Source organism: Cuculus canorus, chromosome 3, assembly GCF_017976375.1.
Source record: "Cuculus canorus isolate bCucCan1 chromosome 3, bCucCan1.pri, whole genome shotgun sequence".
NCBI classification, from domain to species: Eukaryota; Metazoa; Chordata; class Aves; order Cuculiformes; family Cuculidae; genus Cuculus; species Cuculus canorus.
The window spans coordinates 88,642,112-88,664,750 of NC_071403.1; the positions used below are offsets into that span (position 1 = coordinate 88,642,112).

General features: G+C 39.8%; 1 protein-coding gene across 2 annotated transcripts in view; it reads right to left on the bottom strand.

Moving 5' to 3' along the window:
* The window catches only part of XDH (xanthine dehydrogenase), a 54,292-nt gene extending 32,019 nt beyond the window's left edge, over window positions 1-22,273 (bottom strand). The window contains exons 1-13 of one of the 2 annotated variants that reach the window (XM_054061809.1): window positions 22,037-22,273; window positions 15,248-15,305; window positions 12,739-12,835; window positions 11,448-11,556; window positions 10,216-10,342; window positions 9,400-9,461; window positions 6,356-6,424; window positions 5,489-5,557; window positions 4,965-5,051; window positions 3,549-3,690; window positions 2,666-2,758; window positions 1,720-1,871; window positions 700-793 (exon numbers count right to left, since the gene is read on the bottom strand). In XM_054061809.1, coding sequence (XP_053917784.1) covers window positions 700-793; window positions 1,720-1,871; window positions 2,666-2,758; window positions 3,549-3,690; window positions 4,965-5,051; window positions 5,489-5,557; window positions 6,356-6,424; window positions 9,400-9,461; window positions 10,216-10,342; window positions 11,448-11,556; window positions 12,739-12,835; window positions 15,248-15,305; window positions 22,037-22,090 — 1,213 coding nt within the window. In that variant the 5' untranslated portion in view covers window positions 22,091-22,273. The remainder of the gene's footprint in view (window positions 1-699; window positions 794-1,719; window positions 1,872-2,665; window positions 2,759-3,548; window positions 3,691-4,964; window positions 5,052-5,488; window positions 5,558-6,355; window positions 6,425-9,399; window positions 9,462-10,215; window positions 10,343-11,447; window positions 11,557-12,738; window positions 12,836-15,247; window positions 15,306-22,036) is intronic. The other variant, XM_054061808.1, reaches the window with a different exon arrangement.
* Between the last annotated feature and the right edge of the window lie 366 nt (window positions 22,274-22,639).

The following is a 22,639-nucleotide window of genomic DNA, read 5'->3' on the forward strand; positions in this document are numbered from 1 at the left end:
TTTTCATTTTTTCCACCCTCTTTTATCAAATCAGGAAAGACTTTTTCAGATTTAATTTTGTCCTGATGAAACTCTGAGAGTTTCCATCTATATACAAACTTTTATTTGTACAGGAATTGATCAGAGATCTGTCTTCTTACTAACTAAAGCTGAGCCAATAAGTGAACCAATTTCAAACATCTCAATGGAATTCCCTCTTTCCTTAGTCTGCACAAAAAACAGTACAAGAAAAAGTCTCTGATCAGGCAGTGCTCTTACTTCAAGGATCCTATTTCAAATATATTCTTCCCAAGAGAAAATACAAATTGAGACTTCTGGATTTCTTCATAGAAAAAACCAAAACAAACCAAAACAAGTTTCAATGCTTATCTGAAAAATCCTCAAGAATCGAAGTATGATAGTGACAGAAACAATTTCATGCTTATTGTCTCATGAATAGACATTTTAAACCAGCTCTTCACAAAGATATTTGTGTAAGTATGTAGACAGTACCAAAGATTCATTCTAGCATGGAAGTTCAAAATTCTTTACTAAGCTAACCTTAGGACTTCAGCCACAAAAAGGGCAAAACACCTGAAGACCAAGCCTATTTTACAGAATGCTAACTTCCACTTTCAAATTCTGACCTGACAATCCATGGCACAGGACTGTTGACTATACCACTCTCCTCAGTGCTACAAGGAAATATAGGTAACTTACCTTTTGAGGCGAGAGTCAGTTTGCTTCCACTTGCCATTAACACAGGATTTAAATCAGAAATTGGGCTTGCTGTCATTATGTTCCCACCAAGAGCCTAGAGTGATAATATATGCACCACATAAGTATTAAAGGCCCTGGATATACGACCATAGCATCTTCTAATCCTGCATTATTCCGAACACAGTGCAGTAGAGCTTAGCTCTGCTTTAGTTTGCTTTAATAAATTCTTTTTTTTCACTCAGCAATTTTAGGCCTTTAATGAAGTGGGAAAACATAAAAAATTAAATCTATTGCTGTTGCAGTCAATAGAAATATTTGCCTGAAACAGTTCTAGAAATAGTCCTTGGGTAATGTATCAAACCACAACTGCCCAACAATGCCAAAACTCAATCAATGTAGCTGCAATTAAGGGAGGATCCATGGAAGTATAGAGCCTCTTTTCAGCAATATACAGGAACCCAAGTTTTTTGGCTGCAATACAAATGCACTATATCATGTGGATCAAAATTTTGTGTTTGATATGCTGCTTCATCTACTTGCTTGACATTTTTTCAACTGTTCTTTTCTACATTCTACTGACTTCGAACACACTAAACCCACCTCCTCTTTCACTTTAAAACTAGGGGGAAAATTTGCAGATAGGATTCATTAACACTATAACTACCATAACTGGGCTGGCAAAAATCTACACACCTGCTTCTTTGAAGTTTGTCCAGCACTTTAAATACATTTATTTCAAATTAGTCAAATCTCACTAGTTTCCCTCACTTATCCTGAAAGCAAAGGAAAATCTGGACAACTGTCATGTTTCCCCTTCTTGCTAAATGCGTGATATCAGTGTAGGACAGACACCAGCTGAGATCCATATGTTGCTATCAACTCTTGGGATTGGTTTATGTGTACTAGCTTCTTTGTCTAGGTTTGCAAATGTTGTCAATGAGAAGCACAAGGCACACAAACATTGAATGGGGCAGGGCAGCTCCTCAAGGAGAGCTTTCAATCCCAGTTCCTATCACTTACAGCAACATTCCTGATCTGTGGCCCTGCAAACCACCGCAGTTGTTCAAGGACAGCCTGGAAGACCTCCGTTTTGTAAGGAGGAAGCTCTGCCACTGCTTTTCTCAGCACCTCCTCTACTGAGCTGAGTGTAGAGGCAGCACCAAAGGCGACCCCTGTAAATGAATAAATGAAAAGAACAGTTCTCCCAAAAGTCAAGGGACAGTGGGACAGTCATAAAAGTGTCTACAATTCTTAGATGAGTTTAATTAGACTGCAGGATTTAGAGAAGACATTCAGTCACTCGACTATTTTGTACACCATTCATGTAAACATCACATCCCCAGACCAAAATTCACCTTTAAGTCACAACTTGTGGTGCTACTGCCTCTCAAATGGCAGGTAACCCACTACCCTTTTGCTCTCATGTGGTTTGAATATTTCCCTCCTATAGGTTTAGTTTGTCCTTTGAGAAATGAAATCCAACTCCTCTCCAGTTTCCACATCTTAAACATTCTACCAGGCTGCATGTGATGGTGTGGAGCAAGGACTGCATTGGGCCACATATATTACATTGTCCTGACTACTTCTATTTGCAACTTTGTTCTGTTTCCACCACAAAGATAAATGTGATACTTCACATAGTCACTTAGACTGCCACATTCAGCATCTTTCCCTCAGTTACTAGTTTTCAAATCTTTCTAAATACTATGGTTGACCACTGAAACCCATTACTAACCCAGCTAATATATGTAAAATACTATGCATTACACAGATAATACATCTAATAAACCTTCTAGCAAAACCCCTCTGGTTCTTAAGTTATTTTTACATACCAATTGATTGCCTGCATTGTAGAGCATTAATGCATGTAGAAAGCAGGTTTAAATCTCGAGATTTTCTTTCATATTCTCTTTATTATTCCATGGAGTACTCACTTCACAGGCATTCTGTCTTTTTTTTTGCTCACCTGTTTCAGTGTGCTGAACAGCATTCATTTCCAAGATCCATGCTGGTGCTATTATCACAGGATACAACATGTTTTTTAACCTCATCTCAATGCCTTAAAAGATAAGTAAGTCTTTCAGTTACACACAAGTGACAGAGAGTCTAGGTAACTGTTTCCCAATTAAGCAGCAGCAGGCCTATTGAAGAGTCAGATCATCTGTTACACAGGTAACATAATGTTACATAAGGTTATAGAAAAAACATATTAAAAGTTTTTTTACCGCTAATAGAATTCTGATGTTCTTTTTATGTAGGCTTACAATAACCTTAAATTCATTGTATGGTAGTTGTGTAACCTGGCTATTGTACATAATCCTAAAGGAAAGAACAATGAATACAATGAACCATACAAAGGTTGAGTATAGTCTCCAGAACAAGTTGCTCAGGATAACAGAATTACTAAATATGTCTGAACTCTCCTCCTCAGAACTAATGTTTACAGAAGTATATATCTGGGGAGAAAAAACAGTAAGATTTCAAGTCTTGAGATCTTACTAACTGAAAATACCTTTCCAAATGCAAGTTTCACAACTGAATTCATCTGATTACAAGGACATTTTGTGCTGTGCTACTACTGTCTTTTCAAAATTCCTCAAAACTAGCACAAAAGTGCAGAGGTCTAGATAACCATATATTTTTTGCTCTACACAGCAAAGAACAGAGGAAAATATTCACTCTGACGTTAACCTTCCTGAGAAGAAAATTTGTTCCTTCATGCAACCAGAAGATTAAACAGCTATTTATCAGCAATGGCGTGAACAAGGTCTACATTTGTACTGTTCTCACAAAATGCTCCATAGAATGTTCTCCAGCTGCTCATAATGAACATCAGTTCTTCCTCTTACCTACTTCCGTGTTTCCCACAACAAGCTTGGCATTCGGGTACTGGGATTTGAGAGCCACCAGTTCCTTGAGAGTTGTAGGCTGGATCCACGTCACACGCTCACCTTTGAAACACAGCTGTTTCTGCTGTTTTTTACACTGAATCTGCAAAGATTGATTCAGATAGAGCTCATACCCTACATCAAGCTAAGAATCCCTGCCCATGTACTGCCCATACATATAGTAGGCCAATCTCCATCTCAGTCAAGTTACTGACGGGTGGCTGTGATATTCACACAGCTGTTGGCTGTTAGCCATGCTCCATCCTCCTGCTAGTAGGGAGTCTTTTTCATGCTGACAAAAGTTTTCCCTTCCCAATATTGCCAGGTCCATGCAGCTGCCACATTTCCCTAACAAGACCTCTGCTAGGAAGTTTCGTGTGACCAAAGTTCTGGCAGATGCCTGTGGCTTCAGCCATCTTGTAAATAACGAGTTTTCCATTCTCATCTCACTGCAAAAACATCTTTAGCACTGCTGAATTTGAGTTACCAGCAGTAAGGCCAGATCTTGTTTCCCTTTTAAATTCCTTCATCTAGTGACTCAAGAAAACAGACTAACATGGCCACTTCTCAGCAACATAACATCAACCCTTAAGCAGGAGGACGTCTTGGACAAAGGGGACATATCTCAAGCTAAATATAATTTATGCTAAGGTCTATGAGATCCTGCTCATGCTCATGACACATTTAGGCTGGGTGCAGCAGCAGTGATTCAGTTGTTTGCTAAATGTGAATGAAGCTGTAAACATGCCATGTGCTGGAATAGATCCCTGACTAGGAAACATTTGCTTAGGGAAGAACTATTCCCCAAAAGATAGAAATGAAACATGGAGAAAAAAACTAATCTCACCTTATTTTTTATGTCACTGTGAGCCAGTCAACTCCTAATCCTGCTACACTGAGTAGGGAGAAGATAGATGACTTCTGGAAAGTCATAACTGAATATATTCATCTACATTCCATAGCTTCTACTTCACTTCCTACACTATAAAGGAGCACAGGGTGATTACCTCAGATATGTCTGTATTTAATGTAGAAATTCATATCTGATCTAGTAAATTGAAATCTAGATGCTCCACCCCGGATAGGCAGTGACTGGAAACAAAGGCAACCCAAGAGCAGGCATTGTACAGCGAGAAACAGAGAGGAAAGCCAGCTAGCTGGGACACACACTTGGTCTATGTACCTCTTAAGTCACCTGGGCTTAAAGGCCTTCTCTTTTATAAAACATGGTAGAATTCATGCCCATGTATCTTATTTTGTCAGCAGCCATCTTTTTAACAGCCATTTCCTCAGGACAGAGACACTGCGGACACTCAGACCTTGTGCAGAACAATGAAACCAACAAACCACATACTATTTGCTTTTGAATGAACTTACCATTAACTCTGGTGGGAAGATTGGCTCCTGTGTAGGGTCCAAAGGCTGGAACTCAGAAGAATTGAAAAGGCTGGAGGACATCATTTTCTATGACAGAGAAAATGCAAATATCTGGGCAGCAGAGGACAAAGCTATCCACATACAACCCTAACGCATTCCTCTTTCCAGTCAAATCCCTAGTACTATTTCATGGAACAAAGAATGGCAAACACAGTGAAGAGATGACACCTGATCCAGCATTTCCTCTGTCGTATTTTTCTGATCACAATGCATGTCTAGTCAGAAAACTGAGGCCTAAACATACAACAGAATTTTACCAAAAGTGACACCACTTTCACATTAGCATTTTAAATTACGTCAAAGGTACCTTTTCTGAGGTAAGATCAACATAAAATATAAATAAAATCTAAACTGCATAAATACAGGTAAATTAAAACCATTAGGCTTTGGCACAGAACAAGCCAGAGCTAGGATATCAAAATACCAGAAGCAGAGAAAAAAGTAGTAGTTGAGAGGCACCTTACCACATTGTCTTCTCTTCCATTCATGCAGCAGCCTGGACCATTGACTTTTCCTCCACAGCAGCCCCCATTCTGAAGAAGTAACAAGTACCTTTCAGCCATTCAAAGTCAGAATGTTTCAGCTTTTACAGGATATCTTTCTCCCCTTTTATCAATTTCTGGATCACAGAAATTTGCAGTTTCTTTAATAAACTACTTTGATGAAAGAACTCCAAACAGTCTTAATTGCTGGAGTGTTACACACAACACTGGATGCTTCCTAGCAAAGAACCCACAGGAGTTCACTGGAATTTCCTGGCAAAGAATTTAATTATATTCTGTCTTTCCTAAACTCATTATATACTCACATTACTTTATACCATAACTCCCTATTTTCATCCCTTCATCTTTTGTACCTCAACTGGTACTTAAAATGTGCTTAACTTTTTTCCTCCAGATATTCCAAAAGGTTCCAATTATAAAATTTTTTGGAATGGCAATTTAATTACTTCATTCATCATCGGACTGCCAAGTAGGGAAATACCATACTGTGGATATAATTGGGTTTTAGATCTGTTTCCACAGGAAGATGGATTGCTTCAATATACCAGAAGCAGGTAACACATTGCTTACAGTTGTAACTATGCTATTGTACAGAAGTGTTGCACCTCACAGATTCAGAAGGAACGTATTTAGCTTACTATTGCAAAACCTGTGCCACAATGGCTAGTCATGTTAACCACGACATATGCAGTCACAGTATTTTCCAAGAGACAGGCATTCAAACCAGCTCAGATAGCTCTGAATATCTGCATCACAATAGAGCCAAAGAGGTGACTAATACATCAAAACTAATACTGTAGAGGTTACAACTTCTAAAATTCAGCTTACCGTGCTATTTTCCCTCTCACTATGACCGCATCCAGTGCCATTGGCTACTCCACCACAGCAATTCACATCCTGTAGGGACAAAAACTCTTCTGAGAAATATGTACGGATTCCAAGGAAATTAAATAATATCCCTTTTGAGAGAAAATGATCCCGTGTATATTATGTCCAAAGCAGAAACGGGAGATGGAAGGTGCCAAGCAAGCAGGTGTTTCCCTTGGCAATGGAAGGCAGTATCCTGCAGTGTGATAGCTAGGTCATGTCCAGTCTACTGACAGACCTCTAGACTACTTCTCGTTTAGAACAATTGTGACAAATCAGCCAGTATCTTTGGTCCAGCTGGACCTAAGGAAACACCCAGAGAAGAGTAAAAGGGACAACCACATACAATACGATATGATACAATACAATACAACACAATATGATACCTTATACTCCTCCAGAATACAATTACATTCAGCTCAGGGGACTACCTTAGCCCAGCGTGTTTTCTATCTTTACAATAACTCTCAAGTAGCTCTCTATCCAAGTACCTGTTCAGTTTCCCCTAGAGCCATGTAAGTTTTTGGTACCCATAACAGCCTTTGGCGGTTCTGCAGGTCAGCTACCTGGTACGTGGCAGACCATCTACCTTTGTTTTCAACCTGACTCCTACTAATAATCTTGACACCTTGCTCTTATATTAGAAGTGGCAGCAACCAGCAGACACCTGTCCACCTTCCACCTGCCAGTCACAATGTTGTGTATCTCTCTGAGGTCAACACAAACCACTATATGGCCTATGCAGAGCCTGTACCCCTCTGTGACATCTTTTTCTCAAGGCCGAAGCATCCCAATCTACTCAGTGCTTTCTTGTATGGAAGCAATTTTTTCATCAGATTTCCTCACATTATGTCCCTATTTGTGCACCAATCCTTTACACTTTTTCCACATCAGGGATCTTCTGCAAGCTGTTTAATGCAGAGATATTGGGTTTTTCAGAGACTTATACAAAAGAATTAGTCTGATTACTTGTGACCCAAAAAGAGAACATCAGGTGGATCTCATTTAAGTGTTTCACTTCCAACAAGTGGAGTGAGTAAAAGACTTTGTCTTCTTGCATTATTAATGCATAAAGCACATGTAAAGTGGTCAAGTTGGAGCTGAGTTGTTGTAGCATATCAGTTTCCTTCCATCTCATCTCATCTCATCTCATCTCATCTCATCTCATCCCATCCCATCCCATCTCATCTCATCTCATCTCATCTCATCTCATCTCATCTCATCTCACCTCATCTCACCTCATCTCATCTCATCTCATTTCATCTCATCTCACAGAATCACAGAATCACAAGGTTGGAAAGGACCCTTTGGATCATCGAGTCCAACCATTCCTAACACTCCCTAAACCATGTCCCTAAGCACTTCATCCACCCGTTCCTTAAACACCATAGACTTGTGGGAGTCTAGGTGGGCAAGCAAGTCTCTAACCGCCTCCTCTTGGATCATGGGAGCCTCAATCTGCCCCTCTAACTCTTGGATTTGTAAACAGAAGGAACAACTTTCTTTGCTATTAAAGACTGAGGCGAAGAAGGCATTAAGTACCTCAGCCTTGTCCTTATCCCCTGTCACTGTTATTCCTTCTGCATCCAATGGAGACTGGATATTCTCCCTCATCCTCCTTTTCCTGTTAATGTACTTGTAGAAAGACTTTTTGTTGTCTTTCACAGACTTAGCGAGTTTTATTTCTAGTTGGGCCTTGGCCCTCCTGATTTTTTCCCTGCACGATCTCACTTCGTCCCTGTAGTCCACCCAAGATGCCTGTCCTTTCCTCCAAAGCACATAGAGCTTCTTCTTATTATTGACACATCTTGAGATCTCCCTGCTCCACCAAGCTGGCTTTTCCCACCGCTGGCTCCTTTTCCGGAACACAGGGATGGCCTGCTCTTGAGCTGCTAGGATTTTATTTTTCAAGAGCGCCCAACCCTCGTGGGGTCCCTTGCCCTGAAGGACTGTTTCCCACGGGACTTTGCTAATCAACCTTCTGAACAGGCCAAAGTCTGCCCTCTGGAAGTTTAATGTTACTGTTTTGCTAACCCCCTTCTTAATCCCACCTAGAACTGAAAACCCTATCATCTCATGATCGCTTAATCCCAGGCGTCCTCCAACCGTCAAATCCCCAACAAGACCTTCTCTATTCACAAACAGCAGGTCTAGGAAGGCACCCTCCCTTGTTGGTTCGCTAACCAGTTGTGCAAGGAAGTTGTCTTCGATGCACTCCAGGAACCTCCTAGACTGTTTCCTTTCTGCTGTATTGTACTCCCAGCAGACATCCGGAAAGTTAAAGTATCCCACAAGGACAAGAGGCAGAGATTTAGAAACTATCCCCAGCTGTTTATAGAAGAGCTCATCAGTTGCTTCTTCTTGGTTGGGTGGTCTGTAACAGACTCCTATCACAAAGTCCCCCTTCTTTGTGGGCTCCTCTGATTTTAACCCATAGGCACTCGATCCCATCCTCACCGTAATCCAGTTCAAGAGTATCAAAGCACTCTTTAACATAGAGGGCTACCCCGCCTCCTTTCCTACCCTTCCTGTCCCGCCTGAAGAGTTTATATCCCAACATAGCTGTACTCCAGTTATGTGAGTCATCCCACCACGTTTCTGTGATGGCAATGACATCATAGTCACCTTGCCCTACAACAGCTTCCAGCTCATCCTTCTTATTGCCCATGCTGCGTGCATTGGTGTAAATGCACTTCAGCTGGGCTGATGAACCTTCAGCCCTCGTAAAGGGAAGAGACTTTATTCTCGATTGACTGGTCCTTGGAATAACTAATTCCACAGACCCAGTTTCATCCTTACTGTCCCCACTTGTACTCGCCCTCACTTGCCCTGTTGTGGTGTACTGGTGGTCCTCACCAGTGGTGGTCCTCACCTCATCTCATCTCATCTCATCTCATCTCATCTCATCTCATCTCATCTCATCTCATCTCATCATCTCATGGTGTATTTCAGTAACAGAGCGCCAGCCTTCCAGATTTTTTTAAACATTATCTGAAGCCACTTACTTTAGCAAAGGTCCTGTATCCTTCCAGAATGGCTCTGTACCCTGTACACCGACACAAGTTCCCTGCATTGCCAACGCAAAAAGATAAAGATTTAGTGTCTTTTAGAGAATTCTGTTGTTTCTACAAAAATTTGTCAAATCCAGATAAAGCTAATAAAAAAAAATGGGAAGAGGAAAATTTCATTAGTAATCTTGCAACAATTCAACCATCCCTTTTTGTTGATATTTTAAATTGCAGTTAATCTCAATTACCAGAGTCAGTATACCAGCTATCCATTCTCCTCAATTACAAGGAGATTGCTTTGTGCTGCATCTGATTTCCTCTCAGATCACTGCTGGAACTATGGTAACAGCTCAAATCTCAGCAATAACAGCAGCCCCTCAGATGATTTATACAGTTGGATTCTGCCCCACTCCATCGTGTATATTGCTGTCTTGGTACTTTCCTTGAGGATCGCTGGCCCAGATATGCTCTTGTGACAGTAACAAATAAACAAGGTGAGGAGGCTCTTACAGCCCCCCAGGGGCAGGCAACCTTTTGTTCTGTGCTCAGCTTAATGAGGTCCTAATTCAAGACTGAGGCCATATGCCTCTGCTTCAGGACAAACAATGAGCTTCTGTGACATCTTCCACAGGCCATTTTTGTTTATTTCACAGCACCTGAGCAGTCTCCTAGTGGAAAAACAGTTCTTAACCTCATAACAACTGGCTGTCTTTAACAAAATACATTAAACAGAGGTGCACCTCCTTCCTATTTGGTGAAGCAGATGTAATGAAAGCAGAACAGATTGCAGCTCTGCAGGACTGTGAGTACTACCTTGGAAAGCATCTTCTATGTCCTCCATTTTGGGCTCTGTTGTGTTCCGAAGCAACGTGTACATGGACATGACAATGCCTGGAGTACAAAAGCCACATTGGGACCCATGGCTTTTTGCTATTCTCTCCTGAGAAAAAGTAAAAACAACCATCAGTTCATAATGCCAAGGTGAGTTCACTATTGTGTTTGTTTCTGTAACATCTCTGTTAAAAAAAACCCCAAAACAATAGGAAAATCAGTCTCACCAGAGGAGCTAAGACTATCATCAGGTGTTGGACATCTGATGAGATGGACAATTAATCTGTGAAGCAGATTTCAAAGAAGAGAACACACTGAAAACTTTGCATGTAGGCTTTGAATCCCCAAAGTAATTAAAGGGGACCAGAAGCCTCCAACGAGATCAGGAGTTCTTCAGATTTACCATGCTAGAAAGGTTGAGGCTACCTACATAGACCTGACTATGAATTTCAAAGCTTAGCTCTTCATCTTCAGGGGAGGTAGGGAAAAAAACACAAGCAAACAAAGGTCAGACCAGCTGCCATCCATCCATGCACATCTAATGTATTTGTTCCTTACTGTGTCTGACATTGGCAAAGGTCCTATCCACTGTACAAACTGAGGTTAATCATAGTTTCTCTTAAAGGAGCAATATCTCAGACAAAGCCAAGGCAAGTCTGCTGCCATAAAAAGCATATTACAACCCCTTGCTAGAAGGGCAAGGCTTCACATTCCTCTCGCTCCTCCCCTCCAAGAATATTTTTGAGCTCCAGAAACACTGCTGAACCAAACCTTATAGCACCACTGCAGGTAAGGTTCCTAACTATGCAGGATGAGGAACCAAAGTCATTCACTGAAGGCCACAGGAAAGCCAAAATCTATGTTATATTTGGCTCCAAGTTATTATACTAGACTTGCATCACAACACCAGTATTCCCAGTTCCTGGGATTCAGTCCAGGATGTCGACCAAATACAGCCATGTAGTCCCAGAAGAAAAGCATTAGCGATTCAGCCAGGATAGCACCAGTTGACTAGTTATGGCATAAGCGAACTGCAATTTTGACTCAGGAGTCCATCTCTTAGTCATTCCTAGAAGTAAACACCACTTATGTGGAAAGACAGACTCCCAGCATTAATATTCTGATGGAGATCTCAGCACCCTGGAACAGGATTCATTCACATAAGAAGAAAATACAGACAGAGGATTTAAAAGTTACCAGTATTAATAGCTTACCTGGGCTGGGTGCAGTCTGGATTTTGTGTTTCCTATGCCTTCAACAGTAGTTACAGCTACCTGATGCAGGGCACAGACAGGGAAGAGGCAAGCATTGGCAGTATGGTGGCTAAAATAATAAATTAAGGTAATTTCATTTGACAGTGGTGCTCAACAGAGGAAAAAGGGAACAGGAGGAATGAAGAGTACTCAGAGACTGTCTCAGTGGACACAATACGAGAACTTAAATAGATGTGATATGGGTATTAGTCACAAGTCAAATCCTACAGCACCTACTCAGCCAAAGTTCTCAGCTTCAATTGAAGTTTAAACTGGTTATGCATCATAGGATTTTAACTAGAAATAACAACTTTCAATATCCTCTTTGCATGTTAAACTGTAGAACCCATGTAAATTATAGAGGCAGACTACAAATACCAAGAAGTTACACAGCTGGCCTGGCCCACTCAAAGTTACGTAAGTGCATGGAGCTCTTGGCCTTTTACATAGGAAACCATTCCTAGATGCTACATAAGAGGAAAAAGTCCCAGCTGAAGGTAGAGTAGAATAATATTGTTAAAATTCTTCTAAGAACTAGCTACTTTATTTCATTTCTATGAAGACACAATAATCATATCCTTTTCACGGCCTTGTTACTAAACCACTAAGTTAGGTGATCCCAAGTTGAAGTATCTCCAAACATTATTCCAAATATATCCAAGATTTCAGTGCTTTCCATTCCTTCACAGTAAAAACAAACTGGGGCCTGTCCCTTGGCCTCATCCTCTATCCACTTCCCTTTTTATTCGATTCCATTGCTTCACTCTTCAATTAAAGAAAGAACAAGAGAAAAGTTTCTATGTCAGGAAATAAGAATCATTCTATAGAGAAAAAGTGAATATCCACCAGCATACAGAAACCAGATTATTGTATTCATACAGTTACAATACAGATTTTATCACAGTAATCATCACTTGGGTCATCACAGCAAGATGTTATATTACATTGCAAGAAAAGAGCATAAAGTTTTTCTAAACTAGGCAAAGGCAGATAGCCTGCCTTCTGGAATTAATGCAGATATTTCAAGGCACAATAAAGTAGTACCCTAACAGCACTATGCAATGCTGTAGGAAAAAAATACCTTGTCTTAGCCTTCTGAGTTTATGCTCTGAAAGTGAAAAATTACACTTTTGCAGAAACATAGAGTTTTATTTTAAAATAGTACATCTGGAATACCACATCTGGAACGTCAAGAGCCTAGATCTGTCACCATTTCATTTTTCTGTTGAAGACATCATACTGCAAAGGATACAGGATTTTCTTCCGAAAGGGATCGTACTTCGATATCATAACAGTGCAAGCACCACATCCACCTTCTCCACAGCCTAGTTTGGTTCCACATAGGCCCACTGAGATAATAGGAATCAAGGAAAACACAAAGAGCATTGGCAGAAGCCCGCTCAAACAGTAGTCAATCAAGGCTTAGCAACAGAGTCTTGCTGGAAAACAAACCCCCTTTTTTTTCCTGCTTAATAACTTAATTTAACATAAGGAAAGTTTCAAATGCTGGCACATGACCTTTGTGATCAACACTCGAAGCCCTAAGAAGGAAGTAGCCCACATTTCAATAGACTCTAAGAATAAACAAAAAAATTTTGAACTTCAACTGTTCTTCCTTTCCATTAGACTCAGAATACAAATCTATATAAAGGACACTGTCTCAACTGCTGAGCACAAGCTGTTCAGGCATGCAGCCACATTCCTGTGATATAGGGTGACGTCTTTCAGCACCCCTTACCAGTGGTAGTTGACTTCTTCCCATGCTTGATGATTCCTACCACATAGAAGGTGGCCAGCAAGGGCAGTCACACAGTGCTACAATTTACGCAGTTTAACACAGACATGAGAGATGCACTTTAACTGCACATAAACTTCCAGCATTTCAAGAGTAGTGGTCTGGCCAATCTACTTCTCTCTCAGTTCTTTTTATGATAACTTCCCCATTGCTAGGGACAAAATGAGCCAAGCACACCCTCCAATAGCCTAGTTCCTATAAAACCACACGAGGTTGACCCTAAGAACTAGAATAAGCAGAAATGCATAGAAACAATGCACAGACACTTGGGAACTCACGAAGTGTATGAACTGGCCTAAAAAAATTCCTCCACAGGCTGCAGAGAGGCTATACATCTGTACTTCACAATCAGGCATTACAGCAAATGCTCTGCAATAAGGATTTCAGGAGAGAATTCCTCAAGTCACTTCTGCTTTGGGTTCCTTCACTCATTAGAAGGTAATTATGCATTTATTGTGAAGAGTTGACCAGTCTAGAGATAGTTTTGGTGGGAAAAGAACAGCTACTTTCATTGGCAATGGACAAGTCTGTGCTGAGACAATCAGCTCAGGCCTGTGGAAAAGCAACAGACATAATGACATAGGAAACTCAAATCATCTTTGCCTTCACTGCAAAGATTCTGGAACTGACTATTTTCGTGCAATCATAGAAATCATAGAATCATTTAAGTTGGAAAAGACTTTTAAGATCACTGAGTCCAGCTATAAACCTAAGACCACCAAGTCCAATGCTAAACCATGTCCCCAGGCACCAAATCTACTTTTCATATAATCATGTGCCTGTTTCAGCAGAAATAACAGCTTTCCTGCACTTTCTTTTCTCTACAACTCATCTGCCTCAAAATCATGCTTCTCAAAGTATTTTTCTGACCCTAACCAGACAAAATAAGTTCACCAAAATTTTCATGTAGAACATCAATTTTGAGGAACTCTGATTACCTCTTTACAAAGCTATTTCCATTAGTTATTAACAAGCTTAGACATAAAATGTCTAACAGTAAGAAGCATACACAGGCACAAGAGTCATGCCACTTATTTTTTCTCTTGAACTTTATCCACTCAAGGTACAGTCAGACAAAAGAGGGCTCTTGATAGTTCTGCTGGAAATCTCAGAGGGGTGTTATTTATATCCCTGTATTTCTTTCAGACCCCAGACAAATAGAATGCAGCAGCGGGGTGAAATAAGTACACATAATTCTTTTTAAGAAATATATCAACACAGGTGTGGACAGTTTGGTGTACGTACACACCCAGCTGGTCAGACAAAAAAACTCCAAAAAGATGGAATGATATTACCTACTGAACCAGACCTAGTATAGCCAGCCTAGTCATCACAGCAATAGCTACCCAGCTCCTGAAGCTAATCTTACTCATGTGTTGACCAGTATCAAACAGGAGTGAAATGTGACTGCAATGCGTTCATGTAAACAGCCCCACAGCACACGGTGAGATCCCCTGCCTCTGAGTTCGCAGAATTTTCAGATGACTTCTGTGTCATCTGATAAAAAACCACACTGGCAAGTTATTGGATATTAACTATACAGTAATACCCAAATTTTTGGATGATACAGAAAGTAGCTCAAGTGGCTGTAATGTTTTAGCCAGAAAATTGTCTACAATTTGTGTAAAACAAATTTAAATTTCCTTCAGTTCTATTGTTATTGCAGTATTGCTTTTTTTGCATCACATTCTAATTCCTAGCAATTCTGAAAGTTTGGCCTTTAAAGTATTAATAAATTATTTAAACTTTATTTAAAGTATATTATTTAAAGTATGCTATTGTTTAAGCTTAGAATACCAGCTGTAATCTTTACCAGCAAGAAATACCAGACCATGCAGAGCACTCCTCCCTCTTACACTCTGTGCACAAGCTCTGCCTAGCATTCAAGTGACAGGCAGAACAGTAACCAATTACAAAATGCTGCAGGCATTTAAAGCCTTCTGCAGTTTCTTCTGACGCTGGATACATTTTCTTCGTAGATAGGTTAGCAGAGTTGTTTCTGGATCCACGTCTTTTTCTATCACCTGCAAGAAAGTAAAGGTGCTGTTACATATGGATTGCTTAGTTGGAAGGAGGAAGTTTGGTCTTTCTGCAAATTCTTTTCCAAAGTAGGGAGCAGAACCACTGATCAACTCCTCTTACTAAGTTTAGCAAAGTTGGTCATGTATCCAGACATATTTCCTTGAACTTATTGTGACAAAGGAAAGTATATACGTTACACAGGTCAGAGATTTTCAGCCATGACTCACCAAGGCAAGTCTTAAAAGACTTCTTCATTAAAATTGGCAAACAGAATTAGTAGCAATGGAGAGAGAGGAAAAAAACATATTTTGTACTTGAGTTTTGAATTCTTGACATCTTCACAACTTGCAGCTCATCTTTACTGACCATCTATAGCTGACCTCTGCCTCTTCTTACTATTAGTTGACAGGGAAAATGAGCAGATAGACAGAATGGTAGAAACAGCACCAGTAATAGTGTTCACAGAGAAAATAAAAAAAAACCCAAACCCAACAGTGGAAACCCTAACATGGCCAATACAGATGCTGCAGGATAGACAGCAAGTACCAGTCAGTCATCTTGGACTTTCTCTTTCTTCCCTGTTAATGTTAAATTAGTGTTATATTAGCAGCCATCCTAAATGTGGGAACATGACATTTCCAGCCAAAGAGAAATATTCTCTGCACATTTTGAGTCTGTTCCATCCAATTAGTGAACAACACTATTAGCAGTTATCCATTAGACATAAAATTAGATTTTACTTCAGCCTCTGCCTGATGGTCAGAAACCAAATGCTGCCCTTGCCTCCAAATAGCCACAGAAGTTCTCTTCCCCCTTTTCTGTTATTAATACAGTGCCAAGAAACTTACAAATTCACTGTGTGCCATAACGTAATCATGTGTTCTTGGCTCTTATATTGTGCAAGTCCTAAGTACAATAGTTACAGTTTATTTAAGTTAATCACTCCTGTTCTGAAGGGCAAATTGAAACAGAATTCACTTGTGTAAGTCTTTTTTCCTACTGATAAGAAACTTTCACAACCTCTGTAAAGCTTCAGTTTTATGTCTTTGACACATGACAGGGTTGTTCTAAAGAGATAAAATTCATACCTCCTACATGAGTCCATGTTTTTATAACCATCCAATAAAGCTGCTGCTACAAAACACAACTGGTCATTTTTTGCACGTCTTGTTCCTGTGTCAGGGATAATCTACAAGAAAACAGAGTTCATTCTTCTACTTTGGGGGTGTCTTAGTTCAAATCATGCAGCGCTTGTATCGCTACTGTTCAAAGCAGAATTTTTCTGTTCCCTAACCTTCTGCATGCATGTAACAAGTAAGAGCACATAGAGTCTTTGTCATGACCAGTTGGTTCAGAGTAAGCACATACAACCCTCTGCAGTAGTTTGGTAAATAGACAGATGCAAGCAGACAATTTAAAAAATGTCTGTGACTAGTGTCTAATGGACCAAAGGCCCTTTTTCACAGGCAAAGAGCCTTCCCCAGCAGCTCATACCCTCATTGTCAAACTGAGCTTACTCCTCACGGCTATGGCAATGGCCATTGTAAATCCTTTCAAAGCAGATTCCAAGATAGCCAGGCAGAGAGAAGAAGCTTCAAAACAGTTTTCCAGATGGTTAAAGACTACTGAGGTTATTCTATACTTTGATCAAAGAAAATATTTCAAGATGTTTTCTTGAGAGAATCCAAGAAGTGGTCCATTATGTACACAAATCAAGCAAGTCAATGTTTGGCCGAATGGATCCTTTTCAGAAAGTTAAGAAATAAAACATGGGCCTAGGTTTCATTCAGCAAAGCATTTAAGCCCTCAAGACCATAAACTTTTAGTGAAGCTCTTTAGCATGTCAAACCTTTGCCTACCTTTATCAAAAAGTGGCTCCCACTATGCAGTAGAACATGTCCTGAACAATCCTTACTCTTATCCTGTTCAAAAACAATAGCCTTGATTCTTAGTTCAGCCTCTCCAAACTCCTCTGCTGTAGCTGTATATCTGCAGTACTGGCAGAGACTTGAGATCAGAGGGAGGTAACGGGTAAGAGTTTAGAGGACATTCTGGATTAAAAAAATCTCACACATCAGAGCAAGGAGTCATTTCTTTGCACTCTGATTCCTGGTGAAGCAATATTTATTTATGAATCTCTCTTGTTGGCCACAGAGTAAAAAATTTTATCATTGTTGTCTTTGGTTCATTGTCATTGATGATGGTTTTGTCCTCCTTCAATGAATTGTTATACTCACATGCTGTGATTTGTCCTCTAAGTATTTTAAAACCCTGTGGGTATGGATAAGATCTTCTCTGGTCTGATGCCCAGAACATGATTCACAGCTCAATATCTTACCCACCAAAAAACTTCTTGCTCACCTCTCCCAGTGCACTTGTACAAAAGGAGACTGAATTATATCCATTGCCTTCAATGGGAATAGGATCAGAATCAGCCTACTTAGATACTGTAATTATAGAAACATTTCCTTTGGTTTTGCATTTTTTAACCTAATGTCATTTTTCCAAATACATCAAATGGCTACATTTGATAGATTCAAAAGTGTGGATTTTGAATCTATCTGCATGTGATATCTTAAATATTAATCAAATGCAGAAAGAAACTTTGTTGAAAATGTTAAGGTGACACTGAAAGTCAGCTCCAAAGAAATTTGCTCTGTACTGCTGTGTTTGTACTACACATTTATTTGTCTACTGAGCCTAAAAATCTTAAATACTCGCATCCACTCATCAGGGAGTGCAGCCTGGCCCTACACTCCTTCAGGCTTTAAGTACTACACAGAACAAGCAGTACTAGAGGCCATGGGCTGTTTCAGAGAGGTGTTAAGCTTACTTCCCCATGATTTCATGTACAAAACTTGGATCTCAATATATATTTTGTTTGCTGTCATCTCGACTTGCCTTTCACTAACTTGGTTAATTTTGCCTTTGCAACATAAATCTTTATATTTGAATTAGTATTCCCAGAAAGTCAAAGAAAGGATATTTCAGTTTAAAAGAACAGAGGCTGACCAAGGTAAAGTAGAAAAAAAGAAAATAAAATAGAAAGTTTCTTAGTTTACTAAACATCCAAATCTTTCCATCAGCTAGGGTCTTTCATGAGAAGCAGAAGATTTTCTGAGCAACAAGCTCCCATTTAACCACTAGTCTCTAGTCATTCAATTAGTTCCAAGAAGAGAAGGTGAAAAGCTTTAACCATACTGCCATGCAGCAAGTCAGACTAGTCAATGGCAACAGTCCTCTAGGATCTTAAAATCTGTAAACATGTATTCCTGATGTCAATGAGAGATTTAAAATTCATTTACTAGGAAAAACAACTAAAATACAGATCAACAAACTGAATATAACCACATAATGTAAATCTGCTATTGGTCATGAGAACATTTTGTTCTGCTTTAAACTGGTACACTGAAAACTTGTAATTTGCTGGTTATGTAGGAGTCCGAGGGTCCTGTATTCTGGCTGGTCCCATCTGCAATCAAACCTCCACAGAGTTCGGAAGAGGTCTAATGTGGCTTCCAGCATAGACCCCCTCTTAACATTTAGGATAGAAATAGAAATATTGAAATATTAATTTTATCCCGAATGTTAATTCAGGCTAGAAATAGTGTTTTAACTAAAATTACATGCTACATATGCATAAGACAGATTTGTTAGCTGAGGAAAACAAAATTGCCACTATTAGCTTTAAATTCTGTGTGTTGTTTTCCATTCTAGTCTAGGCAGACTATTAAGATAACTTTGCACCCATTGTGTGCCAAGTTTTATGCCCAGTAAAGTAAACAGGTGCTTAAAATAAACAACCCTGAATGTGAAGTATACTCAGCTGTTCTAAGCAGACTTTTTCTTGACAACACTGTTGACTGGGCTAATGCAAGAGAGAACCACTGCCATGAAAGTACCTATCTTATCACCCACCTCTTATCATGCAGTTTTTTACCATGACATATCAGCAGCCCATTAGCAATGTCAAACTGTCACGAATTCACACAGCACTAACTTGTGACATGTAACACTGGTCATGCTATCATATTCTTTGCAGCAAATAGCCTAGAATATTTAGTCAAGATTACAGGCAGATGGAGCCCTGTCCTAACTTGTTACCTGTTGTTTCAGCACATGAAAAACTGCCCAGGAACTTCTCACCACCCTTTCCATCACATAACCTGTCATGTGCAGAAATGTTCTGATGAACTCCACATTTGTTGCCACAGAATGGATTGCCCCATAAGTCAAATTTTCTCTCTTAAACCCGTATTTGGTGTGGGTGTAAACTAAAGCTGCTTTTGCTGCACACCCAAATAGAGAATAGAAAAAAAGTGTCACTGGAGGCACCAGGTAGAACACAATCCCGGAAGCCCTGTCCTCACTGATCAAGGGAACCTGCTCCTTTGCTAGGACTGGCAGTTCCACAAGCCAGCAGGGAAGGATGTTGAGACAACCTTGACATATGGAACGAGTTGGTACCATTGGTAGTATTAATTGTTCCCTGCTGGATTGTTTTTTCAGCCAACAACTGCCAAGATTACACAGTGATAAATCCCTTTACACATGCACAAGGTCAGCTCTGAGATGTGGCTTTTGTAAACAAGAATTGTATTGCTGATACACCAAAGGCAATGTCATTCACACATGTTTGCCCTCTCCAGGACATCACAGAACCAGACAGCAGATACAAAAGGATCAGGTTGTCTTCTGCTGCTAGTTTTCAAGCTCTAGGCTGATCTTTCTCCCCTTCTCTGCCTCACCCCACATGCACAGAAGGGTTCCACAAAACCAGTTCCGTGCAGCTCAGTCTCTTCTTTTTTGCTTTGACCAACACACATTTTCATATGCTAGCCAAGAGTCCACCCCAGGAAGAAGGGCTTTTCTACCAATTTACACGGAGCAATGTTTCTGTGATATCTGAGCACTGACCAATGCTGAAGCACCAGTTGTAAATGCATATAGGATTTGTTTATAAACTCTTCATACATACCATGAGTAGCATACTGGTTTTGAACCTTAGCTGCTCTGCCACCAGAACGACTATTCTCTTTCATTAGATCATATGAGAAAAAGAAAGCAAGACAGTACACTTAAAGCAAGACAGTACACTTGGCCTGTAACAGCATCTCGATTGCCTACTATGTTTGTGACAATATCTTACTGCAAGGCTCAAAGTTCCCAGTTCAGCCTCTAAAAATTGAGTTTTACAAAGAAGGGATCTGAAGTCACTAAAACTTTCACAGAGCAAGAAGGCAACTTAATGGTATACCATCTGTACCAATCATAGCAGAAAATTCATCAGATTAAATTCACAGATCATGCTTCATGATCCCAATTACTAGACTGAGTTAGCTAGTCATGATTAACTTCAAGTATCAAGTTTTCACCTCCCTCTAGAAACAATGAACAGCTGATACGTCAGTTGACGTTGACATATGAACCATTACTGATCAGTGTGAGCAAAGCTTCAGTTGTCATCATGTATAAAACCTCAGAACCAGGGCTAGGTTCTACATCAGTATTACATTCAAGAGCTTCTGAATAACTTAAATACATTCTAGATAAGCTTAATTCTTCACCTAACTATTGATATGTAGATAAAAAGAAACTTTGAAATAAAATGCCGTAGTACTTTGTAAAGTTAAATTCCAATCCAGTTTGGGATCCAAATTCATAACTAAAACACCCTAATTGTAGCAGCAATCCTATCCACATTTACACTCAATTACATTAGCACAAAAGATCAACAAAAGCGAAACTGATAGTAATTCTATGCCACTCTGTAGGGCAGGGCACAGAGCTTTTTAACCAAATAAGAATATTATGTGATCCCTCCGGGGACTAAAAAAATTAATTCTCTAGCCCAAACTTAGTGCTGCATGTTAGCACATAGGGAAGCTTCACAAACCCTTGGCTCCACAGTACACAGTGGATATGCAATCATCTCCCCTCTCCAAATTTTCCAGCTGGAATCTGCTTTGACACAAATTTCCCTGCCCAAGTATCTAGGCGAGGGGAAGGTGGCAGGGCAAATTCAGCACCGAGCTGCACTCAGAAACAGAACTAACTTGGCACGCATCGTTCAAATAAGAGGCAATCTTGACTGTAACAAGCTTTTGAAGAATCAAGGTTACAATGCTAGTCAGGGGAAGTCTAAACTGAGACAGGGGAGTTTGGGACAAACTGTTCAAAGGTGTCCAGCATGTGCAAGGACCACCCTACCCTCCTGTGAGACACAGTCATGTCTAGGGTAATTGTTAGCAGTTGCTCTAGAAAACAATATCAGTTAATGGGCTTTGATTTTAAAGAGTTTTCTAGTTTCTTAAAAGGAAATGGAATTAACTTGTTACTTAAACCCCTTTTAGAAATCAAATGTCAGAATTACTTACTGAATATATGAGTTATATATACATGTTTACATTTGAGCTACATTTCCAGATCTGTCGTAATAAAGATGTAATACACCTTTATTTAAAAGGAGTTACCTCAGAATTGCAGTATGTTATTGCCAACGATTCTAAAATGTAAAAGGCACATTATATAGTTTTATTTTCTTAATTACAAGGTGAAGACAAAGAAGAGGAAAAGCCACTTAGTAAAACAATAAATAGTTTTTATGATTTAATATTTAAAAGTCATGGCAATAATACTGATATTCAAAAACTTCAGAGAAGAAAAAAGATGACTGGAAAAAGAATTAATGAAGCCAGGAGCAAGCCAGTCAGAAAGCTGAAATCTTCCTTACCTTTTTACCATTCACAAAGAAAACAAGTTGATCCCCTGTCTCATTTGGATCCATCCTGCACACCTTCCAAAATTAACTCAAATAAGGCCACGGATCACCCTTCTGAGAGCAGCCCTACAGCCCACGGTGAAGTTAGCACCAGCAATACAGACAAGTAATATGAGTCTGCCTCAAGAATGTTTGACTTTATTTATACATCACTGCCCTGTGAAACCCCATATTATATAAGATCCAATGAAGAGGCGTGCCAGCTGCATTTGGTTGGTGCTTCTGCAGCAGTGACAGAAAAGGAGCTGGAACAAGCAGAGTGACCCGCCCCCTTTTATATAGCAATAGACCACAATTCAGCTGCATTCCCTTTAGATTATACTGCCAGGCTTGGGGCACTCAGAATGTGCTACTGCAATGGCTGCCAGGAATTCAGTGTATTTTGCAATACAATTCAAACTTCAGGGGAGAGGAGATTTCTTCCAACTATCCCTCACCAAATATTGACAAGAAAAAGCTCTGTTTCCCTTCCACTGTGTGTAGCCATTCACCGGGCATTAACCACACAGAGTTCTTTCGCATGGGAACACCTGCTTATTTAAAAAGTCCTTAATT